The sequence below is a fragment of the Geospiza fortis genome, unplaced genomic scaffold (assembly GCF_000277835.1).
Source record: "Geospiza fortis unplaced genomic scaffold, GeoFor_1.0 scaffold23, whole genome shotgun sequence".
Taxonomy (NCBI): Eukaryota; Metazoa; Chordata; class Aves; order Passeriformes; family Thraupidae; genus Geospiza; species Geospiza fortis.
Window position 1 is genome coordinate 6,643,897 of NW_005054303.1, and position 25,959 is coordinate 6,669,855.

The following is a 25,959-nucleotide window of genomic DNA, read 5'->3' on the forward strand; positions in this document are numbered from 1 at the left end:
GCAGGAGGGGAGGGTGACTGGCCCACAGTGCCTGGCCCACTTGGGGCCTGTGACCAGTCCATAGATAACCAGGAAGAAAAATCAGTGGTTTTCCTTCAGAACTGTGTATTTACATCTGAAAACTAGCAAAGCCCTTGCCCAGAGGCTGGGACAAACAGCTCCTTTCACTGCCTGCTTCCCATGAGCTTTTCTCCACTGTCTCCAAGAGGAAATTTCCAGTAACTGAGATACAAAAATTAATGCAAGACTATGCTCTTGAGCCAGCTGTAAAACTCATACAGGAGGAGGTCCCCATCCCATACCTCACCATGGCAGGCTGCCCCCAAAGCAGGTCACAGCCTTCATGAGAGAGGGAAGAGGCAGCTCTGTCTGCAGCCTCCTGGTGCAGGTCAGGCTTTGGGGGGTAAACTGAGGCACCCAGACCTGCAGGCATTGCCAGCACAATCAGCCAGGCAATATTCCCTAACAGAGGTCTTGTATCCCTCAGGAGGGAGGTTGCAATGCTGGGACACCATGTGGTGCAGCAGTCCCTGGTTTCATTAGAGATTTCATGGAACAAAGGGTGGAAACAGAGAGGAATTCAGTGAGGGAAAACTCTCTTCCACACTTGCCACATCCTGGGAATAACCACCAGGACTCAGCTGAATGGCAATCTCTAGGAAATCTTGAAGAAATGTCTTTCAACCATATCCCATTCAACTTCCTCCTGGACTTTACATATAAGATTGGGATTTGAGCCTCATGGTTTTCCTGCAAAAGTGCAGAAATTTTGTCTTCCATGGCTGACAGGCTTCTCCATGTATCCAGCTGCATGTGAAGCTTTCAAGGAGCTGTGGTTGCAGACACTGGCACAGCAGAGCAAGACCTCATGTTTCTCCCAGCAGGCCTGAGGGAAGGCAAGAAAAAAGCTGGATAATTAAATAGCACTCGTCAGAACATGTGCAAGAGTCAAACAGCAGAAACATCCTTCCTGTGCACACTCTTGCATGAAGCTGTATCCACACTTACCTGCTGAAATCCTCACTTCCTGGGCTAAGCAATCCATGGGCAGCAGCCCACTGCTGCCTGCCCTCCCCAGCCAAACCTTCTCACTCCTCTTCTGGAAGGACATTTCATGCTAACATGAAACAACCAAAACCAGTGCTTTTCCAAAGTCCTGCCACCTCCATATACAGGAGGGAGAAATGTGTTTTTGGCTAGGGGGAAGCAGCAGGTTCTCAGAGAGCCCACAGGTCACACCCCAGAGCATGGCAGCAAAATCACAGGGCTGGCATGGAAGGAGGAGGTGGCACATCCCATAACTGATTTCACCTTTACTGTGCTAGGCATGTGTGTCCGCCACTCTGCAGACTCAGCTGGGTCTGCTCCATTTGGGAGCTATTTACCCAGCAAACAGGAGATTCAGGGACTTATAATGCTTTAAAAACTTGTTTCTTGATATCTTTACTAAAGCAAAAGTGACACTATGGATAATTTCTTTAAAGCAGGGTATAAACATGAGTAGCTGACAGCCAGTTCATTATATCAGAATCAGTTTTCATTAGGAGGGGAAGCTTTTGTGCTTATTAATTGTTTCTCTAATTGCTTTCTCTCCCTGCTACCAGGGCAGCCTGCTGTCTGCCTGTGCCTGGAGGGCAGAGTCCTGCATACCTCATCGCTGATCTGCTAACATGGGTAACTATAAATAAATAGTGACACCTGAGAGGGGAGGAGGGAAGGGACTGTGCTTCTCAACCTCAGTCTAGTCAGCTTATGCAACAGAAGGTAACTGCTGACAATCTGTAGTTATTGACTGAGCAGGATAATTTCTGATAGCTGAGGGCTCTGACCTGGCCAACATAAAACAAAATTCTCCATTTCTGAGCTGGAGCTGGATAACTTTGGACTAGCAAGAAGTTGTCAATTATTTAAAGTGAAGAAAATAGCTGCATGTTCTCCACTAAGCAGTATTTTAAATCCATGAGGAACTGCTTAACTTTGAAATCCGCTGCAACTTGGCCCCCTCCTCCTCACAAAAAAATAAAAATACCTATTTGTGATTATGAACAATTCTCTTGGGAAACTGAAAGGTGACTGCAAGTACCCCAAATGAGTCTTGGGAATTCTCACCATTGGATTTAACTCCTTGCAGTGCCAGTCATCCCTCTGTTTTTAACCCTCCTCCCTTCTGCCATCAGCTGCTGCTTTTGCCAGTACACAGTGGGCACACTTGCCTCTGGCTCTCACAGCACAGTACAGCACAGTCAGCTAAATGGGGCCAAGCCTGGTTGAATTAATGCAGTTGTCATGGAGGGGGCAGTGGTGGGGCTCACACATCCCTCCCCTTGGCACCAGAGAAGCAGGAGGATCACAGAGATGATCCTCCTTGTCTTGTCCTGCTAGGAGGCAACAGCACCTGCCTGGGACACCGTGCCCAGGCAGAGGGTAAGAGCTGGGAGGGAGGGGATGCTGCAGAGACCTTGCTGCAGGGACACAGACAGGAGTGAAAGATGGGGAGGAAGAGCCAGCCCTGTCTTCTCCTTTGTCCCTGCTGTAACCTGAATCACTCATCAAAGAATTCAGTAACCTGCACTGTCTCCAACATGATCCTCCAGGGTGTGGAAGTCTGAAGGAGAGAGAGGGAAGTAGAGCCAGTGCATGGAGCAATGAGGGCCTTGGGGAGGTGAGGCTACAGCTCCACCTCCCTGTAAGAACTGTGCCTGGGCAGGTACACCTTACACACAAGCACACTCACACACACCCACCTTTGCTAACAGCAGAGGCAGCAACAGAGTCTACATTTTGTAGGTTTTACTTCTATATCTGCAAAAAGCAAGTTTGCTTCTGTTTCCAATTCCCTGCAATTATCATGAAATGCCTTCAAGAGAGCAGCTCTGTCTTCTCGGCTGAGCGAATCTTTGATGTCCAGCACTGCACTCAGATGTTCCTTCCTTTCCAAAAGGACAAGAGGACAATAAGTAAACGAGCCAAGAAAAAAACCCCAACATTTGTTTTATATCCTCAGTTTTGCTGGAGCAGACCAAAGACTGGAAGCTGCTTTCTGACACCGTCTGGTTATCTAAGGGGGAGGCCATATCCCAGGAGCTGTGTGGGACAGGGCTGAGCTCATGGGTCCCAAGCCCAGAGCACACAGCATTCCTGTGAAGTATTGAAAACGTTCAGCTTAGGTTATTCCTAGAAAAAGACCTGTATCTAACATAACAGGTTTCAGATAATTCTACATTTGACCATTTGGCGGCATTTCTAATATCTTTTCTCCCCTCAAATGGAGCTAATTCTTGTTCATCTGGAAGGTTACGGCATTTGTGTTCTACAGGGCACTGTTCCCCTGAGCAGGGAAGTACTGTATTGGATATAAGGCAAATGTATCCAAGCCAAACAGTTTGAGATAGAGAAATCTGTTGTAGTCAAGAACAGTGCATCCACTCACACCAGGATAACCTCCTTTGAGATCTGGGTCTTCTGAGAACTTTCTATGCCCACTTCCTATACTATGTATACACACATATATATATCATTGCTATGCTGTATCAGATAAGCAGCTTTTTAGCTCAATAGCACCTTCAAAAGTAGTAAAGTAAAAAAGAGGTAAGAAACCAGATGAAGCATAACATAATCTCTTTGTCTTTCTTTTTATTTTTTTTCTTTGCCTACAGCAGTCCTTTCTACAGAAGTCTAGAGACTTCCCTTGCTGCAGGTTTATCAGATGACTGTCATGTTGAATAGGCACTGAAGTAATCTGCCACAAATTGTCGGCCCCACATTGGAAGGTATTCACACTTTTGGCCTTCAGAGCATCCTGTGACAGAGAGCTCTACACTGCAGTCATGTTAAGTTGGAAAAACACAGGCACAGCACATCAGAACAAAAGATAGATGCAGTAAACCACAGGCTGTGGAAAAAATGCAGTTAGCTCTCTCCTTCCTAGTAAAACCTGTGTTTCAATTCTGTTAAATTTTCTGTAAGAAATACAAGTGTATATTCTTTCTGAATACACCTAGAAACTTCTGAAAATAGTTATAGAAGGTGTGGTGAAGTGTTGAAGCCAAAAGCCAAGTGTTTGGAAGTTATGAAATGCCCAAATTAAGGATGTTCTTGAAACCTACATTTGACACATGTGCTCCTGTAAATTCTGCATTAAGGTAGTACTTTTCCACAGCATTTCTGCTTTGTTGCCAGCAATTTCATCCATCCTCCACCTTTACAGGAGGAAATTTCAACTTCAGCAGTTAATGTCTGACAAGGATATAAACCAGGCACCAGTGAGTGCATTCAAAGGGTCACTGTGCCTGGCCCAATACAGAGCAAATTATCACAGGACTAATATTGCTGTAGGTCTTCTGGTTTCAAGTAATCATGTAAGAAAGTACAGAAGTCAAAGCAATCAAAGACATTACCTGAGGTCAGGAAATTCTTTTAGAATGGGCAGAAGTGCTATCTTCATCCCCTCAGGATCAGAAGTTTGAACAAGCTCTAAAATTGCTTTTATGGGATCCTTGAGAGAACCAGCTGCAGGACCCTGGGGAGAAAAGCAATGTTGTGTTCAGGGCAGGAGAAACAGCACAGCACATTAAGAGCTGGACTCATGTCAGACTGGGGATCTCTCTGTGGGGGTTAGGACCTTTGCAGGAGTGTCTGTGCATGTGTAGAAATCTGATTTTGCCCCAGGGTAGCAGAAAAGAACCTGGGGAGTAGCCACAGATTGCTTCCAGGGTGGCTGGGCAACCATCTTCAGCAGTGCAGAATCCCCTCCTGCTCTTCCTTTGGCAAAGCTGGCAAAGGTATCTCATTTTTGCATAAACTCCCTGTCCTTTCAGGGCCATTTCACCTCGTGGGATGTGGTTTGCCTCTGGAAGTAAGCACAGCCCTATGCTTGATCTGTGTGAAAACAAGCCTTGTTGGCCAAACATGCTGGCATTTCTGGCCCCCAAAGCAAGCCCAGGGACAGAAAAGTAACCTTAGGGAGAGCATAGAGGACACAGATCCTCTAATAGAAAAAGGTGGGAAACGGGGCTGGACAGTGTAGAAAACATGACATGGTTGGTAGATGTTGCACAGAATGATCTCCCTCTAATCTGGAGCATACAGGAGAAAAAAGTCTCATCAAAAAACACACAGCATTTTTAGCAGAGCTGGAGAAGCAGAATGCAGATGAACCACCAGGAAGAGAGCTTCAGGTCTTGCTCACATTTTCCATCAGTGCAGTAATGCAATTTAATTGCTTCCCTGAATTATTGATGCCACCACATCAACAGAGACTGTGACAAAGCAAACCTGGAGAACAGGTTGCCAAACTGGGGCAGGAGAAGCCCAGGTTCCCCTGATCTGCAGGGGGCATTAGAAACAGCTGGTCACATTCTCCATGCAGCTCCTCTGCAATGAACATAAATTAAAAATAATAATAATATTTGAAGACAGCCTTCCCCCTCTCCCCCTGCAGTGCAGGCACACAGCATGTCTAGCTCTGCTCAGGGCACAAGCTGTACTCAGCTCCCGAGGCACTGGTACTGTACAGCTTCATACTTGGCAAGCTCACTATTACAAAATGCTAATTAATTTGAAGGCGTCAGATTTAGTTAAGCACTGCATAGGCAGGCAAGGTCAGAGGTAAACAGCCTGCAGTCTAAAGGGGAAAAAAAGAGGTGTTTTGTCAGCAGTGTTTAAGCGCCTTTGACACATACTGCTCTTAGGAGAGAAGCAAGGTATTTTCTAATGTGTTTTGAGAGGAGAGGGGAAGGAAGACCCCAGAGAGAGGGCAGAGCAGGGCAGGGAGCAGGTGCAGCCTGTGCAACAACTGCACGATAAATTCAGTCTGCAGCAGAGTTCATATTTGGCATGCAGAACCGTGAGCCTCATGACTAAGGAGCAGGCTGTCCCCTGCAAATCTCTTGTGCGTTTCACCTCCAAGGCTTTCAGTGCTCTCACATCAAGTAAGAAAGTGCACACACTGAGCACACTGGGAAAAACGTTCTAACCAGATGCGGTCCTTTTTCACCCAAGCTTAATGTAGGCTTTTAACAGATAATTAGATTTCCTCTATTTCCTTTGCACTGTTCCATGCACATTACATCCAAAGCTGATGCTGAGCACAGCATTTCTGGTAAACTTCAGATTTAAGATTAGAGAACCCTCCTGCTATTCCCCATGTCTCAATTGCTGAAAGCATTAATTCATCTGTGATCGATCACTCCAAGAGAGGTGGGAATTCAGCTAAAAGCATTGGCAGCTCCCAGCTTTCTGCCATGAATCTAATGCATTAATTATAATGGCTCTGAGAGGATTTTAGAGAAGCCTACAGACAATCATTTTTATTTCATTTTATTCATTGGACAAGGTAAGAATTGCTGACATATGGCTTGCAAGGGAGTCATCTGTGAGAAAATAGATTTTCAGTCCCTAGCACTTAAATAGGCAAGTTGTGAGAATGACTCAGCATTTGTGAAATCATTAAAACCAGTGCAGCCAAGGGGGTTTATATGCTGTCACATCTGAGTCCTGTTACCAGACTGACTTTGCAACCACTGCTGTGCTGCTCAGCCCAGCCCCGTATGGAACACCATGCCTGGTCACCCTCAGCCTGCATCTGCTAATGAGCCATGCCAGGGACATTGCACAGCAGTGATTCTCCAATTGCACCAGCTGAAGGAGGGGACGCTGCTGCCAGGGCAGTCCTGGCCCTTGGGTAACCCAGGGACTCATGTGACAGCCTGGTGGCACCTACAGATGCTGTGTTCATCACTGCCAATTACACCAGATTATGAGGTGAGACTTCTTAAAGCTTCTGAAGTTGTTTCTGCAAATCAGAACCAGCACTTTGCACAACTTTTCTTCAGAGGTGTGGCTCTGCTTTTACACCCAATGTTCTGCAATGTGCCTTCACCTCCTAATGGTGTGAGGTGTTTACCCCTGCAGGAAGACTCGTTCCTCCCCACAGCCGTCAGCAACCGCAACAGCATCAGCATGTTTTTGCCATGAGGAAATGCCACAGCACAGGGAAATGGCTGAGACAGCCATCATCCCAGCTCTGAGGGGCTGGGAAGGGCCTGTGGGGAAGGAGGAGGCTGGATGGAGGGGTGGCAATGCACACCCCATGTCCAGGGAGGAACAGCCTTACAGGGCAAACCACAGAGCAGGTGGAGGTGTGGAGATGTGGAGCAGCCTGTTTGCTTCATCACTCCAGAGGCTTCAGGGTAAGCACTGCCACCCCATGCCAGGTGCCAGAGGCCTGATGGAGGAGCTGGCAGCTTTGGAGCTGTCTCACCAGCTCAGAGGAGCACGCCTCATTCTTGTGTCAGTGGCAGCAGTGCAAAACTTGCATCTTCCAGTCACACATTTCAAAACCATGAACTAACAGCTTCTGACAGATCAGAAGAGCTGTCAGCATATCTGAATGTCATTTCAGTGAAGCTTGATACCCCTGTGGTAAAATCTCTTAAGCTTTTTTGCAGTTTTCAGAGTCTCTTCCTCTGCTGGTATTGTTCTTGATGACAAAAAGCAAAACTGTAACCATATCAAAGACTTACTAAGCACTCTTTAAAGATGGTTTGCATCATCCTATGATCTTCTTCTATCTTGTTGACAGTCCTCCTCCTCTGCATAGCAGATGTTTTCCTGGGAGTGGTCAGGAGGGCCTGCATGTATTCTGTAATAATGATGGCATTGACAGCCTTGACCAGGGCCTGTTCCAGAGCAAAGATACCCAGATTAACTTCCCTGCACTGAGCAAGGCTCAGCCACACCTGTACCAGGGCACACAGCAGATATTCTGCCCATGCTGGCCCATTTCTTTGCTTAAGTATTAATTTAAAATGCTTGATCCAACACTTGGACTATCTCCAAGCAGCATGTGGATGACAAACCTTGATGGTAAGTGTGGAGACATCAAATCAAAAGCAATGAGACCAGCTAGCTGAGCCAGAGGTCACTCACACTCCAGACCTGCAGCAGCACTGTCTTGGCTAACAAATTACCACTGGGGAGATCTTGGGCTGCAGACAAAGCCAGATGCAGCCTCCCTCCAGCATCTAACACTTGACACAGGGCCCTGGGGCACACAGTTGTTGCTGGGCACAGAGAAGTCACCTGGGCAGCTCCCTCTTAGCTCCCATACCAGCTGAGGAACCCCAGTGCAGAGGCCATGCAGCGCCTGACAGGGACAGGGAGTGTTTCTGCTGGGGGGTGGGCTGCTGCACAGAAACCACATTTTGTTAGAGCAGGGTTAGGCTGCAGTCCAAAGGTACAGGAAATCCCCAGCTCTGTCCAAAACAGACAAAGCAAGAGACAGAGAGCTCTGGCACAGCGAGTTGCTGCTTGCCCCAGCACTAATGTGACATAATGTCCAGTGACAGGCTTTGAACAACAGCAGAATAGATCCTAGTTTTTTCTCTTCCATTACTTTTCCCATATTGCAAAATGTTAATTAAAATCATCACTGACAAATAGACTGCCGACCTGGGAGTCCCGTGCTTAGGAGGACACATGGCACATGTAGCAGCAGCAAATCCAGCCTGCACAAAAGAGAGGATTCCCCAGGTACCAACCTCATTGCTGAAGAGATAGACTCAAGGGTGTTGTAAGATCCTAGACAAGTTGTTTTGGCTACTGTAAAGGTGAAAAAACTTGGGTACTTTGTGAGGTTGTTTGCCAATTTCTCTGCATGAGATGCTGTGCCCTTTGAGAATTTGGACTTTTCACCCCTCTGTGTCCACTCTACATCAAAGGGATCAATAATCCTTACAAATAAGGTAGAAACACATTAGAAGCTGGGAAAATTTCCAATATAATGGCATTGGGGCAATGGTAGGAGAGGACGGAGCCCAAATTCCCCTCTGTATTTGGGAGGTACATTCAGTTTCCACATTTCTTCACTTGTTGGTTCTCTGCTGAAATTACAGGAAGGTTCCAGCTGTCACTACCCAACCCTGGTGAATAGAGGTATTGGACTGAGACCACCAGATACTTAAAAGCCCATTTGGCAACAGAGAAAACTGCAGTTTAGATTAATTTTCTAGTACTGTGCCATCCAAAGGTTCAATTACTAATCCAAATGTTCAATTACTAGTTTTAGTGATTTCACAGAACAGAATGGTTTGGGTTGGAAGATACCTTAAAGATCATCTAGTTCAAACCCCCCTGCCATGAGCAGGGACACCTTCCACCACAACAGGTTGCTCAGTACCGCATCCAACATGGCCTTCAACACTTCCAGAGATGGGGCATCCTCAGCTTCTCTGGGCAACTTCTGCCAGCACCTCAACACTCCCACAGCAAAGAACTTTCTCCTAAAATCTAATCTAAACCTAGTCTCTTTTAGTTTGAATCCATTCCCCCTTGTCCGTTTGCTACATGCCCTTGGAAAAAATCCCTCTCAATCTTTCTTGTAAGATGATTTCCTGAATAACATATTGTTCTCACTTTCTTACTTATTTCTTACCTCATATATATCTGGTTTTTTCTTTCCAAAGGTCAAAAAGTTTTGCTTTAAGGATTCAAGGATGTGGTCAAAACCACTGTCACACTTTTTGAAGTGGTCCTTCAGTGTTCCCTGAGGAAAAGAAACAGACAGAGTCAAAGGGTCCACATGTAGAGACACCAAACAAACAACAGACACAGATTATTGTGTCTTTGCTCTTTCTGCTCTTGGAAACAGACTTCTCCACCAACTGCAGCATCCTGTGTTTTTATTTCAAAGAAAATCAAAACATGAAAGAAAGAAACAATTCCGACTCAGGAAGGATGTACTAAATTCTTAAGCCCAAACCTGGAAGACTGAAAACCTGGGCCCTGGACCTCCTGTTCCCCCTCCAGGGTTGCTGGTGCTCTGTCAGAACCACCCGCAGTTCCCACACAGATGTGTGGGCCCATGGGACAGGCTGGCAATGAGCTCTGAGACCAAAACTGCACAGTGTAGCCAGAGTTTCTCTTGTCATTTTCCTTTTGCTGCCTCCAGCGTGCCCGAGGGAGCTGTGCAATGAGGCTGGAGATGCTCAGGGGAGCTTCCCAGGGAAATGCACAGGATCACACACTATCAGGAGCCTGGAATTCTGTGTTTTCCAGACACAAGGGTGAAGGGTGCCTGGGCTAACAGACTGATAATAGAAAGTGTGAAGGGAGGGGACTTTATCTCAAGGGAGAGACACATTTCTGGTCAGCCTTCTCTACATCCTGATTACCCAGCACAGCCCTGGGCTCTGTGAGTTATCACTACCCTGGGAAGATGCCCAGCAGCTGGGAATTAATGGGTACCAGGCAAAATTCAACTTTTTGGGGTCTGGGCAGCACAACAGTAAACAGTACAAACAGAGAAACTTGGGTCCCAAAACTGGAAAATGTGAAGCTGTCCACATACAGATTCTGACAAGGCAGAGGAGAATACCAGGCTTGAAGGCCAAACTATGGCTTCACCTTTTCCAAACCAGAACATGAGAGGGAAGTGCATGCCAGCCATATGGTCTGCAAAGAGTCAGAATTAAAATGTGTCTTCCATACCTTGACTTTCGTGGTGATGGTCTGCAGAAAATGCTCCATAATGTCATCTTCCATCCTGTGCAGATATCCATTCACCTTAACATTCTGCTCAGTGCTGACACTGCAAATGTATGTTAGCTTATGCCAGACAGTTCTGTTTAAAAAATTAATATGGAAAATATTGATCAGATCAAATCACACTGTTCTCTCAGATCAAAACTCTTTCCACTGCAACCAACACAGCTGCCTGGGTCATTGAATGGACACATGCTCAGGTCCAAAGCTAGCTCAGTGACCTGCATTTGTGTGCTCGTTAAGACACTGCCACAGGGGCACAAAAGCTCAGTGCATACAAATGCCACTTGTACCCATCACTAGTGAGATCAGATCAATAAAAATTCTAGTGTTTTCAAAAATGAGCAAGCATGAAGCAGCATTGACAAACAGAGTCTGGGTGAGCATCCCATGTGCCTTTGACAATCTACAAATACAAGACAATTATCTTCCATCAGAACAATCTTCCAGTCAGCAAATCTTGGTTAAAATTATCACCAGCTTGAAACCAGACATCCTACATTGTGGAAAGGCTCAGTGTACAACTTCATTCTCAGTAAAGCTGTGAAGGATTACATAGAAGACTCATAAGTATTCAGTCTAGGATCCAGCATCAGCAACATGCAAATACAACAAACAAAGCAGCTACCTAGGCTCAACACAAGGCTCTGATGTCAAGTAATCACTGTGCATATGTTGGATTTTGGCATTTTGCTGACTCCAGAGATCCCTGGATAATTTTACACAGGAAGAAAAGAAGCAACCTTGTTTTCTCTGATGCTGCAAGTGCTTCTGAAATTAGCTTGTAGGTGCAAACATCCTCCTCCACCCTTCTGTGCTTTACTGCTTCCCTCCCTCCTAGCAATCCCAGGGAGAGCCTGGCATATTCCTTGGGGATTCATTCAGCAAGGCACTTGAGATTGCACCTACCAAGTGCAGTAGCACACACATCTCAGCATAACCTTTATGCAGCTTTCCTGCTGGAGGATGATCAGGCCAGGGAAAGGAAGGACATCACAACCCACAGTGGGGTTAGCCAGGATATGTCCCCACACATGACACAGCACTGCTGCCTCCTGCTCAGTGCAGGAAGGGGGAGATGGCTGCAACCCCTCCACCTGCAGGGCCTGGGAGCTGGCAAAAAGTGGCAGTACAGCCCTGTGACTCTGGCCACAGTCACAACCCCCATCTCAGCCTCTCTCTTGCTGGGGCAGCCAGGGCAGCTCTGAAGGAGTCTTGCTGACAGCAGCTGGCTTCCTCCATGTTTAAAGGCTGGTGTGCACAGGTTGGCCTCATACCAGAGCCAGGAGGAGATCAGACCAGCAGAAAACTCATTTTGCTCCCCATGTCATGAGGCCCTGTTTTCTAACCTGAGAAGGCAGCAACTCTCCAGGATACATAAGCTGCTGTAGATCTGTGGGCAGCCATCAAGCTGGATAAAACTTCTTACTTCATCTTCATAGCTAAATTAAAACAGGAAGAAGTACCTTTAATCTGGCATGCTCCATAACATCTAACAGCAACAGCACACTGAAGAAATACTGTGTGATTATTTGTCTTTTCATCTCACAGTTTCAATCCGCCAGGTGGGATCTACAACATGACCAAGTCTCTGTCCTGCCCAGCTAAGGGGGAAGGAAAAGACAGGAACAGCAGGGAGAGCCCTGGAGCTGTCTGGGTACCTTTGTCAGGGACCAAGAGGCAGGAGGTTGATTTGCAACACCTCCTTCTGGGAAGCAGCTCAGGCTTTGTCAATAAAGGTGCAGAACAAAGTCTCAGTGTGTATGAATAACTCACAAGGTCTCTGAACTGCTTTGTGAGTCTCAGTCTTACAAAGGGCTTCTGCACAACTCCATTTTATAGGAATTTCTTTCCTCTCATCATGTGGAGGGCCAAGGATCTTAAATCAAATCTCCATCTGAAATACAACCTAAACCAGCAGTCCTGGCATTTTCTGCTGTGGGGGATACATGGGGAGAGAAACACCCAAGAACAAAAAGCAGATGAAGGGAGCCAGAGGAAGTGGTGAGAAGCCAGATGAGAAGACATTCATCTTGCTAAGAGAACTAGGACAGAGGAGAGCTCTCCACCCTGCCACAGAGCCAGCAGAAAGCACTGTGCCTGGGATGCACAGCCAGGTCAGGAAGGACCAGGCCTGAGCACTGGACACTTGGCTGCCCCTCTTCCCAAGTGTGTTTAAGGTCTGAGCCTCTCCAGATCTCCTCCAAAGGCTTTATCCTGTCCCAGCTACTCCAGATGCACTTTGTTCCCTCAGCTTTAGTCCAACTACAAATACTGAGCACACAAGCAGCAGTGAAGTGCTGTGTTGTCAGTAACAGCTTAATGGGAAACAGACATCAAGATCCAGGTGAACACAGCATCACCAGCTGCTTCATCAGGATTTCTTTCTTTTGAGCATTAAGAATGCTACCAAGGAGGAAAACAGCATCCTTCCTACCTCTCCAGGAACCTCAGGCACTCCTCCAGGCACTCAGCTTCCACCTTCTCACCCAGGCTCTCGCTGACACGCCTGGCAGCCTCTGTCTTCTCTGTCATTATCTGTGGATTTCAATGTGTGAGAGGAGAACTAGCCAAAGTCATTTGTTCCCTATGCAGTGAACAGAATACATCCCACTGCTCACCCTGCAGCAAATCCCTCTGCCCTAGGCACCAACTTCTGCTTCAGTTTTGAGAATCCTCATGGAAATAAATGTATTTTTCATCATCCTTATTGTAATGCCTAATCCTACACCTTTGCCACATTGTTTTTGTTGTGGTCAGCTTGGGTAAAAGCCTGTCCCTGCAGATGTAATCTGCTGGCCACATCCAGCCTGGCAGCTCAGCTCATACATAGACCTGCCATCTGCAGGAGCATCTGTGCTTCTACCTGACTCACCCTGGCAGATAAATTTGGGTGCAGCCACTAAAAAGGAGTTATGCAGACCTATCTGTGTGCCCTGCACCTCTGCCAGGGTCTCTACATGGCATGCCTGAAGAGGGCAGGTGTCACCTGCCCAGCCACCACAACTCACACTCGACACAGCCCTGTGTGTTAAACCCTGCAGCACATGTCCTGCCCCACTGAGCCCAGCTGGGTGGCCCAGGTGTCTGCAGGAGGTGGGCTGTGCCAGACAGCTCAAAATTCACCCCACATCGGGCAGGCTTGAGCAGGTGGCAACTTAATGCTGCCCATTAGTTGCTCTGTGGAAACAAAAGCTTGCAAAGGGGAGGAGAGCCAGATGGATAAAAGGAGACAGATGGACCCATATGCTGTGCCCTCACAGTGCTCATCAGCCAGAGACAAAGGGTGACTCACATCATGAATGGGTTTTTCCACTGCTCATAACAGATGCAAAAGCTCACCCAAAGGGGCTGGATAAAATAAGCCACCCCAAAGTGTCAGAAAACCACAGATGATGAGTTTCCATGACACCTTGATAATTTTCTATCTGAAGTTTAAGTGTCAGCCTGAGAAAATTGAGGAGATGGTAATTTGATAAGGTTTTCCTATTAATCCAGGCTTTTCCATCACCCACCCCAGAGCGTTCAAACCTGTCAGTTGCATACACAACAGAGTGAATCCACTCATGCTGAAGCATGGCCAGATGTTACAAATATGAGGACTATGGGATTCAAACCATGCCTTGTCCTAGTTCCCATTAGAAAACTTTCCAGTGTGAGCCAGGGGCAGGAAAAAAACCATCTTGGTAGCTAAACATCGCCCTAGCACAGGTACATCACTGGGCACATCACTGCTCCATGGCTCCAGCAGGTACAGGGCAAGGCAAGGAGGAAACAGCCCCTGATGTGAGCTCTGCATTTGCCTGGGTCTGAGATGGGCCAGAAAAGCCAGTGCTTGCCAGCTAAATCTGCATCCTCACAAGGAAAACCAGCTGCTGCTGATCTGCAATGCTTCCAATGCCTGAGGTTGCCATTCCAAAGGACCATGGAGCTACTTCCCTCTCTCATGGCCTGAAACGGGACTGCCACTGGGGTGGTGGAAGCAGAGAATAAAGATACAGTCATGAGAGCCCACAGCCATGGCCCTGATCTCCAGCATCGCTTAAGCCCACATATAAACTCCAGGATTTATTTTAATCCTTCTGCAGGTCGTGATCCACACCCCCTCTGCCCACAGTACGTGCTGCTCACGAGTCAGCAGGGTGTGCTCCTGCAGTGTGTCAGTATGTGTGCTCCTCAGGTGTGCTCCTGCAGTGCCCTTGGAGCCCTGTGCTGTGCTCTGCAGAGCCCCCAGCACTGCCTGACCCACCAGGGCAGCAGTCCCAGCAGGGATGAGCAGGAGCAGCCTGCCTGCAGCTTGCACTGCCAGCCATGGGACTGCACTGCCATGGCTCAGCAGCTCTCCCTGCTTTTATAAAAGTGCTCTGCAGAGCTCATACTGAGCAGGCTGGGTAACACACACCACCACTTTCCAAAGGTTACATAAAGATCCAGGAGCATGTATGAAAATGCAGCTTCAGCTTGAATCAGCTCAGGCTTATCCTTAGTTTTGTAAGGAGGTATTTTTTTCTTTATGTATGCCCAGGGCGAAAACAGGTTAAGTATGGCAGCCAGCTTGCAGGCTTTTAACCCACTGAGCTTAGACTGAGACATGCAAAACTAGGTCTTGCCAAATACCCACGTCTGTGTGCAAAAACATGACTGCCCCAAAGATTGGGAGCTTTTCAGTTCCCCCCAGTTTACCTCAATGACTGCAGCATCTGCCCAAGGGGTTTTCCCAATATCAAAGGCTTCTTTCAGTGCTTTCCCCACTTCCTTCTAAATGATAAAAGGAAATTAAAAAGTACAGTTAAGATACAATGGCATTCATAGCGTGTTAGGTTTCCCAGCCTCTCATTATCCATTTGGAGTAGATGAATTCCTGCCTCCATTTTTTTTGGCTGTCTCTTTTAACCCAAAGCCTCCAAAGCCTGGCTATTTTCCAGCTGACCTAATAACATTTTTCTGTTTTGTTCTACATTGTTTGTTTGAGTTTAAGTGATTTGCAGCTTTCTTTCATCCCAGTGTCAGCTTGGGTTATCTACAGTCTTCCCTAGTTAGCTTAGCTCAAATGAAGGCGCCCACACAGCAAAACAATGCTTAGATACATCTCCATGCTGCCAGCTACTGTAGTTGAGATTTTCCACCCTTCCTCTCTCCAACCAGCATCCAGAGAAACCAGCCAGCATTAATTAAAACCATTCCCTTGCTTGAGCCAGGGACTTGTGAGTGCAAAGAGAAGCAGGCTTAGTGTTTAGAGCTACTGTCATGGTGAGATGGGCCCCATGAGGCTGCACGATGGGAAATTTCCCAAGACTTGGCTGGCTTGTGCTAGTTTGAATGGCTGTAAAAACAAAACTAGCACTGCAGAGAAAGGACTTGTTGCTTAAAACATGATCTGACCTTTATAGAAGCTTTAAACTCAAAAATCTGGCTTGCTTATTTATTCTTTCATTTCTGAATCTTCCTCCAAGGAATATAAAGTCTGATCTCCCATTTTGATCTTTGTTCTTTTCTGCCTGATGAATTAGGAAATTTGTGGCTGTCAGCTGAAGAATTTCATCAAATGTATATTCAAAACAACTGCTCTCCCATATTCACTGAAAAGTGTTAATCAAAGACAAATAAGCAGTTGTAAACAACCCAGAAAAATTTCTTTCCTCACAAGTGCCATCACCTGACTGTGAGCAAATGTGTGAACACTATGTGCTGAGATAGCACATCCCTGCTGAGCTGCACAAACACTTCAAGCCTGCCCCCCACAATGGGACAAAGCATAGCTTAGTGAGGAACTGCAAGGCAGTTAATAACTTGTTGAGGACAGCACTTAGTTGTTTTGGATCAGATTATGTGTCTGCATTAGAAACAGCCTGCTTGTCTGTAGCTCTTGTAGTGATACCAGCACGTCAGGCACCAAAGCTCCAATGAGGAGAGGACCAAAACTTCTGCTGTAATAAACAGGCCCAGTTTACTTCTTATTTCTTCCTGTCCGACAAAAATGTTGCAAGGCTTCAGATCCATGGATGGTCAGTACACCTGTGCTGACTGCAGAACATGAACTTCTCGGTCCTCCTTCTGTCCATTTGAAAAAATACAGAGGTGGTGGGGAGAAGACACAGAGCCAAGTGATCCTTTGCAGGGCAGTGTAAATGAGCATGAGAATGAGCCCTGGCACCATGCTGCAAGGTCTGCCTTGCACTCTTGTCAAATTCCCCAGTACAGCAAGGGCAGAGGTGACAGACTGGCAACCCAATTGATGGCAACAGCATTTTCAGTTCACCAGCTTTGTAACCTCAAAGGCACAAAGCTCCCCTGCCCCAGGTGTGTCCAGATTGAGGGAAATGCTGCCTGCATGCAGAGCTGACTGAATTCCCCACATTGGAGTTTCAAAGTGGTTTTGAACTCCACGTGGCATCTCGGGTTCAGCACCTTCTGATATGCTCACAGTTCTCAGCACTCATTTCTGTTTAAAGTGCTTTTAGTTTGCACAAATATCAGGCTGCCACACCCAAAGATAAACCAGGTATTTCTAAGCAAAGCAGACCATAGCTTATTCTGGTCAGGATCTTCTCATTCTGAAATTTTAGTCATCCATTGAAGTGGCAAAACAAACACCATGTGATTTGGGCACAATAATGTATGACAATTGTCAAGAGATAACAGCAGGATATTTGCTCAACAACAACTGCCTGTATATTAGCATAATGAAGGGCTGAATTATCCTAGAAGCAGAAATAGAGGGATAAAGCAGGTTTTATAAGCTGTGCCACTGAGCTGAAGAGACATCCATAATTTTTCCATATGGAGTCAGCTTATGTCCACTTAAGCTCATTAGCTGGAGTCTGGAGCTGTACCCAAGCTGGCCAGGTTTGAAATGAGCTGGGACAATGCTGTGCTACACTGTCCAGCACTTCCAGCTCGGTTCTTTCTGTACAACTCAGCACCACATAGAGCTGGGGTACTTCAGGATCCAAGGAGGTGTGAAAACTCAGGGCAGCATGGCACAAAAGCTCAGCACATGGTGTATCAGGAAAACAGAAAACCCACAGTTAAGCAAAAGCATTCTTCAGCTATTACATTAGAGGGAACTAAAAAAAATTAAATTTCCCATCACTGTTACTCAGCATCTTTGAGGGCTTGTCAATGACTCAGGGACTTGCTCTAGGATAACCTCAGTGGCATTGCCCTGAATTAAGTCACTTCCTTCATTGAAACAAATGCTGAAAAAGGAGCTTGAGAACACATGGTCTTCCCCAGGGTAATGGTTAAAAACAGCCCATAAAGAACTTAAATACTGAAACCAGTAGGCTTTAAGCATATTGTCACCAGCTGGCACTTCTACTTCCATGTTTGTGACTACCTTCTTGTTCTTCAGGGAATAATTCTTGAGGAAAATCTCTGCAATTTAGAGTACTTTCCCAGGGATGATTCAGCAGTTTGCCATGGAATTTCCCCTCCTCTGCTCCCCAGGGGCTGGTGGAAATGGAAAGCAAGAGAGCTGAGTGTGGTAACTCCTGCTGTTGCATTTCAGGTTTAACTGAATAAAAGAGACCCTGCTGAGTTTTCCAAATAACGTGGTTTCCTCTGGAACTCCCCATTGCCACAACACATCTTCCCTGCTTCATTTGTATTCCACATGTCTCAACAGAATTCTTCAAAGAGGGAACTTTGCTGAGAAAAGAAAGAGATGCTGCAGCCGCAGGGCTGGGGTCACCTGTGGGATCACAAGACAGGATTCTCTGTGGAGGGCTGCTGGGTGGGCACCAGCTGCACATTTTCTTGTGCTGAGCTCTGGAAATATTCTTTGCTCTAACATCGGCAGTGTCAGTCCAACAGGCTGGAGAGGACTGTGAGGATCCACACACAGGCAAATTTAGCAGCCTCAATATCCTGCACAGCTGAGGCAAAGGGGTTGTAGAAAAACCCCAGTTTTGCACATGATGGGATCATTAAGAGATGGAGAGAAGATGAATAGCATTTTGAAATGGCCTTCAATAAGGAAGTGGGTTTCACCCATAGTCTCCCTTTCTTCCAGATAAAAGGGCTTCTGAGCAGAGCAGATTGCAGCTCTCTGAGTATACAGCAATGGGATGAAGAGAGATTTGCAAAAGTCCCAGCATTTCCTTGCTAAGGAACAAGGACAAGGCAGCCTCCCTTTGGCAGCAGACAGTCATGGATCTTCACACCTGGGCTTTGCAATGAAACTCAGTCAAGATGGAGACCTTGGGACCCACACATGCCTGAGCAGGGCTGGCTGTTTAACAAGGGCACCTCTTAATTTAAAACCACGGGAATAAAACCGGCAGATTGGGGTAAAACTCCTGAGTTCTTACCCGTGCGGTTGCAAGCAACTTTTCCTCAGTCTTCAAAAGGATCCACACGAGGCACTGTGCACCAAGGGAAAAGCTGTGCCCGGGTCTCTCACATGCCTGGCTGCCTCTGTGTACAGAAACAAGAGCTCAGACAGATGGGCAGCTCCCTGAGCTTCCCGTGGGTCCACAGCATCGCCTGCCTGGCGCCCCTGCCTGGCACCACAGCCTCACACCAAGCAAAAGGGTGCCCTGCAAGAACTCAGCAGTGTTTGCCAAGCTTGGGCAGCCACAGCACAGTAGATGATCTTGACAATGGCCTTTGGCCATCTTTGCTTTTGTGCTGTTTCTTTTTCTTCTTCCTACATTTGCTGCCCAAGTTAAGGGTTTTGCTTGTTGTTCCCCTCTCCCCTCACTGCTGCTGCTCAATTCCTTCTTAAGCTCAGGCAGAATCTCCCAAGCACACTTGCATGGATGCACAATTTTGCAAGTGTCACATACTCTTTCTGAATGGAATAAGAAGCAGCTATATATCAAGACAACTGCATCTATGCATGAGCTTTCATAGAGGTTGTAACTGTATTTAGAGAGAGGAAAAATCAAATGCTGAAGTCTGGCATCTCTGCTCTCCTCATTTCTATTCTTTTCACTACCATCTGACTAATAGAGTCACTGTCTTATCTGCTTGGGTTTTTTTTTTCTTGAAGGGATTCTGCATTTATATAATACATTTTTCCTATATTTGACTTTTCTTTATATAATTAAATTACATTATTTTTCACCTCCACTTTTATTAAAGTTTTCAATATTTAATAAATCCATTACTCCTAAGTTTTACCATTTTAAAAGCAGCAGCAAAAGGGATGCCTCCTGACCACATGTACCATGTCCCTGATGATGGCCAGTGTGTACCCACCAAACAGCTTCCCTCCTTCAGCAGCTGGCTGGGGGAAGAAACCACCTGATGAACTGCTAATGAGCTAATCAGGGGTTTATAAGTGTAATTAATACAAGGAATAGAGAAGCTGTGGGTTTGGATGAAAGCAATCAAATAATCCAAAAAGGCTGAGAACTATTAGGCATAAGAAGATTGGAGCTGCAAAGTAGCAATTAAACCACAGACACAGGGAATCAAACGCCTCATACACCATGGAAAAAGAAATCACAAGAAAGTTTCAGACTTTGATGACACCCATAGGCTTTGAATTCACATTGGTCCAAAGGGCCCCAGATGTGCCACTCTTCGGAGGGAAAGCCATATCTGTTTCCCCAGACTTGGGCAGGAATTTAATGATCTGTTACGTGTTTTTCCTGTGATCCAAGCACTAATGAAGGAAATAGAGAAAACATCTGGGAAAACTACTAGCCAGATAAAGCAGTGGGAGAATCAAGGGCAGAACAAGAGAAATCCATAGAACACCATGCTGACCTAAAGGCCAGGGAAAATTACTCTGGGGTAATTAGAGTATTAGGGACCTTGTTAAAAAAGGCTTGATGCAAGGAAAGAAATTGTTCAATAAAGCAGAAAACTGTGCATGTCCAACAGCAGTCCAGCAGAAAAATACCTGCCCACCTCTGATAAACCCCTGAATCTGGTATTAAGGATTTAGAAAGAGGCAGTACTGCAATGAAAAAAGGCTCTGGTTCTGAGAGCACAGAAGATAAAAAAGACAGTGGGCAAACCTAAACTCAGCAAGAGTCCTGATCATCACTGTGTTATCAGGAAGCAGGGACTGTTCTCAGAAAGAAAAAAAAATAGAGATAAAGAAAGGGGAAGGAAAAAAAGGCCCTTCAGACATACCTTTTGTACATTTTAATGATCCATCCATAAATTAAAAGGCTCTGGCTGAAGCTGAAACAGTTACTGTCAGTAAGTGTGGCAAGGTGAGAACACAGAGAGGCATGACAGCAGCGGGCATAGGTGATGAACAGTCCTGCTTCCTTAAAGACATCACTTCTGTGCTCCAGGCTGGGGAGAAATGTCCTTTCCAGGTGACTCAGGTGCTGCTTTAGTGCAGTCTCATCTGTGTCAGCAGAGGAAGCAAACAGGGGAATCTGGGCTGTCATGTACTGCATTAGCTTTTCCTCCAGATCTTTTCTCCAGAAGTTTGGGCTCCAGGTGGAAACAGAATCTGTCTCTAGGCTGTTGCCAAGCCGTTCTGCTTCCTTCTGCTTCTCCCACTTCAGTGATTCCCCCACTGACTGCAACGGCTCCAGGAGCATCCTGTCACTTCCACTGAGTGCTTCTCCCACGACAGTCCACATTCGTTCAGCCAGCAGTGCATAAAGTGATTCAGACTTTCCCATACCATCATTTCCAGAATGCTCCAGATTATGAATTTGATCACAAGCTTCCAAAAATTTTCCTTGCTCAATGAATCTGCAGATGGTTTCCTCTGCAATACAGTAAGAACACAACTTGCTGTTTGTTCACTTGTCTATAGGACTTTAATATCCAAGTTATGAAGTATCTAGTTTATATCTATTCCAGAATTCCTCAGGATCTACTCAAGATCAGAGCACTTAAGGTCTAGCACTAGCACCTCTCAGTTTCCTCAGGGCAAGCACTTTTTATTTCTAAATTTCTTTCATCCTTTCTCCTCCAGGTTAACCAGTCCTGCAGATTAATCTGCAGCTTTCTGCCATCATTCCAGAGACCTCCTCATGTGAGCAATCAAGGTTCATTAATTACAATCTTTCCTTAAGAAATGTACCTTCTGTCCAGAAGAAAAGAGTTAAAGAAGGGACGTTTTCTGAACAAGCCAAAAGCTGAAAGCCAAGCCTGGAAGGAATTCACTGCCTCCTCTGCAGAAACCCTGGCAGGACCAAATCTTCCTTCCCTTGGAAGGAAGATTTTCAGTGCTGCTTGTTTCCAATGTATCCTACCTAGCACATCCAGTCAACCAACAAGAGTTAAATGTACTCTCACAACACATGCACAGAGCTGCAGGGCTTTTTCCATGTGTTTTACATATTACAAGATTGAGCAACAAAGGGTTAAGCTTTGCCAAAGGTATCTGGAGCAGAGCCCAGAGGACAAATCGAACTTGATGAGAATGCAGGGGAAGTTAAGTAAAGCCAGAAGCAGTGGGACTTAAATAATTCAGGATACAACTTTGGATGTAGAGTGAAGAATGAAAGGAGTATGATCTTCTACTATGTTTTGCCTATATCCTTCCTAGCTTCCTCTATGAAAACATCTCAAATGTGAAGTAAGAATTAAATCAAACAGGACTGGAGGGAGGAATATGACATGAAATGGAGAAGGGTTGATACAAGGATGTTCAGCAAAGCAATTGGCAAGTTATTCAGGAGGGGCCTACAAGCTGCACCCTTCCTGCCTTGATGCACACAACACATGGGAAATGTTTAATTGGCACAACCAGCCTGTGTGCAGCCCACCTCCCCCTCCCATCTGTGGAGGAACAGCACAGTCACATGGCTGGGGTGTCAGTCACACATACATCATCTTCCTCACAAGACACATCAGGAGTCTTTGCAGAGATAAAAATAAGAACAGTAAAGAGAAACATTTGTGAAGCAAATAAAAAGTGAAATACAGAACTGCCCAGAGTAGCAAGTGTAGAGTTCAGAAGGGACAAGAATTCAGGTGAAGGATGGGGAGGAAGAGAGTGGAAAGCACCTAATCCAGAAGTTGATGAAAAACAAGAGCCTGTGGGATGGGAGGGGCAGAGAAGATCCAGGCCTGGACCCAGAGATAACTTCAAGGTTACCTGCAGGCGTTCCTCTCTCCTCTCCTTTCCTACTGCTTGGCCTCTTCAGCAAATTCCCCGCCACATCTTCCACACCAGCCTTCTCCACCGTTTCCTTCCCACCAACCACAGTCTTCAGCAATTTGCCTGCCAAGGTTTTCAATTTCCCTGTCCTTTTTGCCTCCTGCTTCTTTCTCTCCTCATGTGTGGCCTTGGGCAGTATTCTTGCATTTTCCCCAGCCATTTTCTCCCCCTTCTTGTTGCCTCCTCTCACAAAGGCTGCCCAGGAATGCTTTCTCTTCTGCATGATCCAAGCAGACTCAGGTTCTTTCTGTCCAGCTGGGATTACTATCAGAAGAAAACATGAGAAATAGTTCTATGCAAAGTAATCTTAGTGTCTTCTCCCAGAGAAGTTCTCTCTTCTTCTGATAATTTTTTTTTCTGCACAGCTACAGGCTTCAGCTGCCTTTGAAAAAATCTAACCTGGTTCCTGTCTGTGCCAAGTGAGGACACTTTTATAGGCTTCCAGGCTCTTATGTAATCCTTCCCTCTTCTGGGTAAATAATGTCAAAAACCTCATACATAATCTAACCACAACCACTGGGGAAAGCCAAGGGGATTTTTGGCATTTTCTAAATGATTAAAATATCCCTGCACTGCCAGTTATCTTGATGACAATCCTATCAGTTTAAGGGAGTTGATTAGTACCAACTTTAATGAAACACACATCCTTTTCCACCCACCCTGCATGCCCAGGCTGCACCCAAGTTTTCCTTTGGCAGGGAGATCACATCTGGGTTTGGAGCCAAGTTTTCCCTCACCTCCCAGCAAGCCTAGTGTGAGCCACCAGGGATGTAAAGGCGCAGAGAATGAGTGTTGGTTTCCATGTTCTAATAACAGCATTCAGAGGAGATAAGAGCAACCTCAGCCTTCTGGAATGTGCAATATTCCAGCAACTATGTACACTATTATGTATTATTTTAAATTTATAAACACACACATGGATATAAACAGCATAACATTGCAGCAATCCAGCATGTGTGTGTGTGTCCATACATGTATGCACACATATGGATCTGTTCACCAGCCAATATCCACAAGTGAAGAAAAAGGAGGAGATTTTCTGCTTAGCATGAAGTCCATATTAGGCTGCTTAAGGTTCTGACCATAAACCACAGAATAAATTCCTCCACAGAAAGTATTCTTTAAATCCAGGAGCTTGCATTTACAATAGATTTTTTTAAAGTCCCTACACTGCTGTGACAACTTGGAGAGGAGTTGAAATGCTGTCCTTACCACGCCCTTCTTGCAAGAGAATTACAAGCTGAGCTTAATTCTCCATTCCGTTATTATAAAGATTAAATCAAAAACTTGAGGATTTTCCTCAGCTGAGGACAGTTTGTATTAATCATTACAAGCTGCATTGATTCAAAACCATGCACTATGCCACAATGATTTCAGGGGTATGAATTTAAGGAGTGATTTTTCCACATGTCATCTAGAATGTTTCAAATATGTTAATTCATATTTTTTTAGTTTAATGCCTGCAATATCTTCCAAGATTTTCTACATTTTCATGATAGTAAAATTCCACTAGTTTCCTTCTTGGAAACCATGTGAGTGTTATGTTGTTCTGGCTCTTTTATCAGTGTTGAATACCACCAGCATGTTATCACAAAGCTGTTTGATTCATTAGTAACAATAGGGAGGAGGAAATAAATACATTTCATTTGGAAAGAGAAACAGAAATTCCAGCAGCGGTCACACATTTGAGCTGCTGCCAGTAGGAAATACTGAGGTTGCAAAATACGGTGTTTTCCCAGCTCGTGAATAAAGTTGAAAACTGACAGGCTTTATATGCATTCCATTTTGACCTTAATTTTTAATTTTTGACCTTAATTTTTAATTGGCTGAAGTCACAATGTTTCATTTGGAATGTTATAGCTGCACAGTATATGAATACAAAATAGAATAAGAGGGTCAGTACTGAGAGAAGCATTCCAGGCGTGCTGAAATCCTTCAGCAATATTTTCCCATGAAAATTCCAACACAATATGTTTATGTTTCACTTCATCAGCATTTTTCCAAGCCTGTCTCTAACAAAAAACATTTCCCTAGACTTCTCTGTGGAAGGAAATTAGATGTCAAAGTGCCAGTCCTGAAGGCAAGACTCCTTGCAGTACACAGATTTTGAACACACTCACAATTGCAGATCGTGCCCTAAACTGTGGCAGCATGATGTGTGGGAATTGCTGTGTTTTCCCAGAAAGCCTCTTTCAAGGGAATACAATGCAAGCCTGTGGAAAGCAGGGAGTGACTGCAGGGATGGACTGACATCCTGAGGCTAGGACCAACTCTTATTCCATGCACCACTTGACCCACTCAATCAAGGGAATGTCAGGCACTCCCCAGGATGAAAGTGCCCCAGGGCACAATCCACCCGAGCACTGCAGCACCAACAATGCCCATGGCTCCTGTGTCCTGCCTTCCCTCACCCACAACCCAGGGCAAGCAGGGGCAGAGCAGGCCATGGCCTCCAGCAGCAGGCAGCCAGGAGGGCTGTGAAGGGACAGCAGGGTGGAGAGGGTCATTCTGACCGAGGTGCTGAGCCCAGCAGCAGCAGGAAGTGATGCCCCAGCAATCCATTGTCACCACTCTGCACCCCTGCCCACAATGGCTTTGGGTTGAGGGATGTTGTCTCTGAGGGGAATGCACCCTTGCAGGAGGGGACATGGCACAAGGGAGCTGCCCAGGGGCCACCAGCAGCCTGCTTTTCTGCTTCTCTGTGTGCCTTAACAGCACACACAGGGTGTACAGGTCACTCCCCTCTGTCTCTAATGCTGTGTTACTGCTTAGGCTGAAATTCTGCACTTAAAACATGGAGATGATTTGAGTCTCTAGGAATCATCCAGCACAGGGCTCCCATGGATGCTGTTATGCTGAGACAGGCAAAGCTCACAGGGAAGCTACGCCTTCACATAAAGTGTTGAGATCAAACTAGAACAGAGGTTTTTCACAAAGAGTTTACATAATACAAAGGGAATTGTTTGCTGTCCAAACCCATTGGTTTGGGCAAAGGAACTGGTGCACAGCCACATTTTATCTGCTCCTTCCATGGGCTCCTGAGCTGCCCACCCAAGGGAAGCCATTCCAAGGAAAGAAGGGCAATAGGAAACTAGAAGAACACAGGACTAAGAACAAGGAGAGTGCTGCCTCTGAACAAACTCCTCTGTCAGGTGTTCAAAATTACTTTCTTCTTCCTCCAAAGCCACTTCTTGGAAGCCAGCCCTCTCCTTCTTCCTGGTGTTTCAATGCCTCCATTTATCCACAGTGGGATTTTCCTAGCAGGGTCATTTTCTCTGCCATGATCCTTACTATGCTTACTGTGAAAGAGAAACCTTTTGTCTCCTAGGAAC

The 25,959-nt window shown here is 45.9% G+C and overlaps 1 protein-coding gene across 1 annotated transcript; it reads right to left on the bottom strand.

The window, feature by feature from the left end:
* Nucleotides 1-2,749: 2,749 nt before the first annotated feature.
* Nucleotides 2,750-22,850, bottom strand: LOC102037595 (exocyst complex component 3-like). The gene is made up of 11 exons (XM_031066334.1): nt 22,565-22,850; nt 20,632-21,226; nt 18,855-18,960; nt 15,226-15,300; nt 12,980-13,080; nt 11,892-11,984; nt 10,489-10,621; nt 9,434-9,544; nt 7,524-7,679; nt 4,398-4,519; nt 2,750-2,930 (listed from the first exon to the last, which is right to left on the bottom strand). Exons 1-11 carry the CDS (start codon nt 22,848-22,850, stop codon nt 2,750-2,752), a joined length of 1,959 nt encoding a protein of 652 aa, XP_030922194.1.
* Nucleotides 22,851-25,959: the final 3,109 nt, after the last annotated feature.

Excerpts from the sequence above, each read along its gene's own strand:
- LOC102037595 (XM_031066334.1), bottom strand. The coding sequence starts at position 22,850 with ATGCAGAAGAGAAAGCATTCCTGGGCAGCCTTTGTGAGAGGAGGCAAC. Across the intron at positions 9,545-10,488 it reads CCATCACCACGAAAGTCAAG|GGAACACTGAAGGACCACTT; the intron begins GTATGGAAGACA and ends TCTTTTCCTCAG. Across the intron at positions 7,680-9,433 it reads AAAAACCAGATATATATGAG|GCCCTGGTCAAGGCTGTCAA; the intron begins GTAAGAAATAAG and ends GCTCTGGAACAG.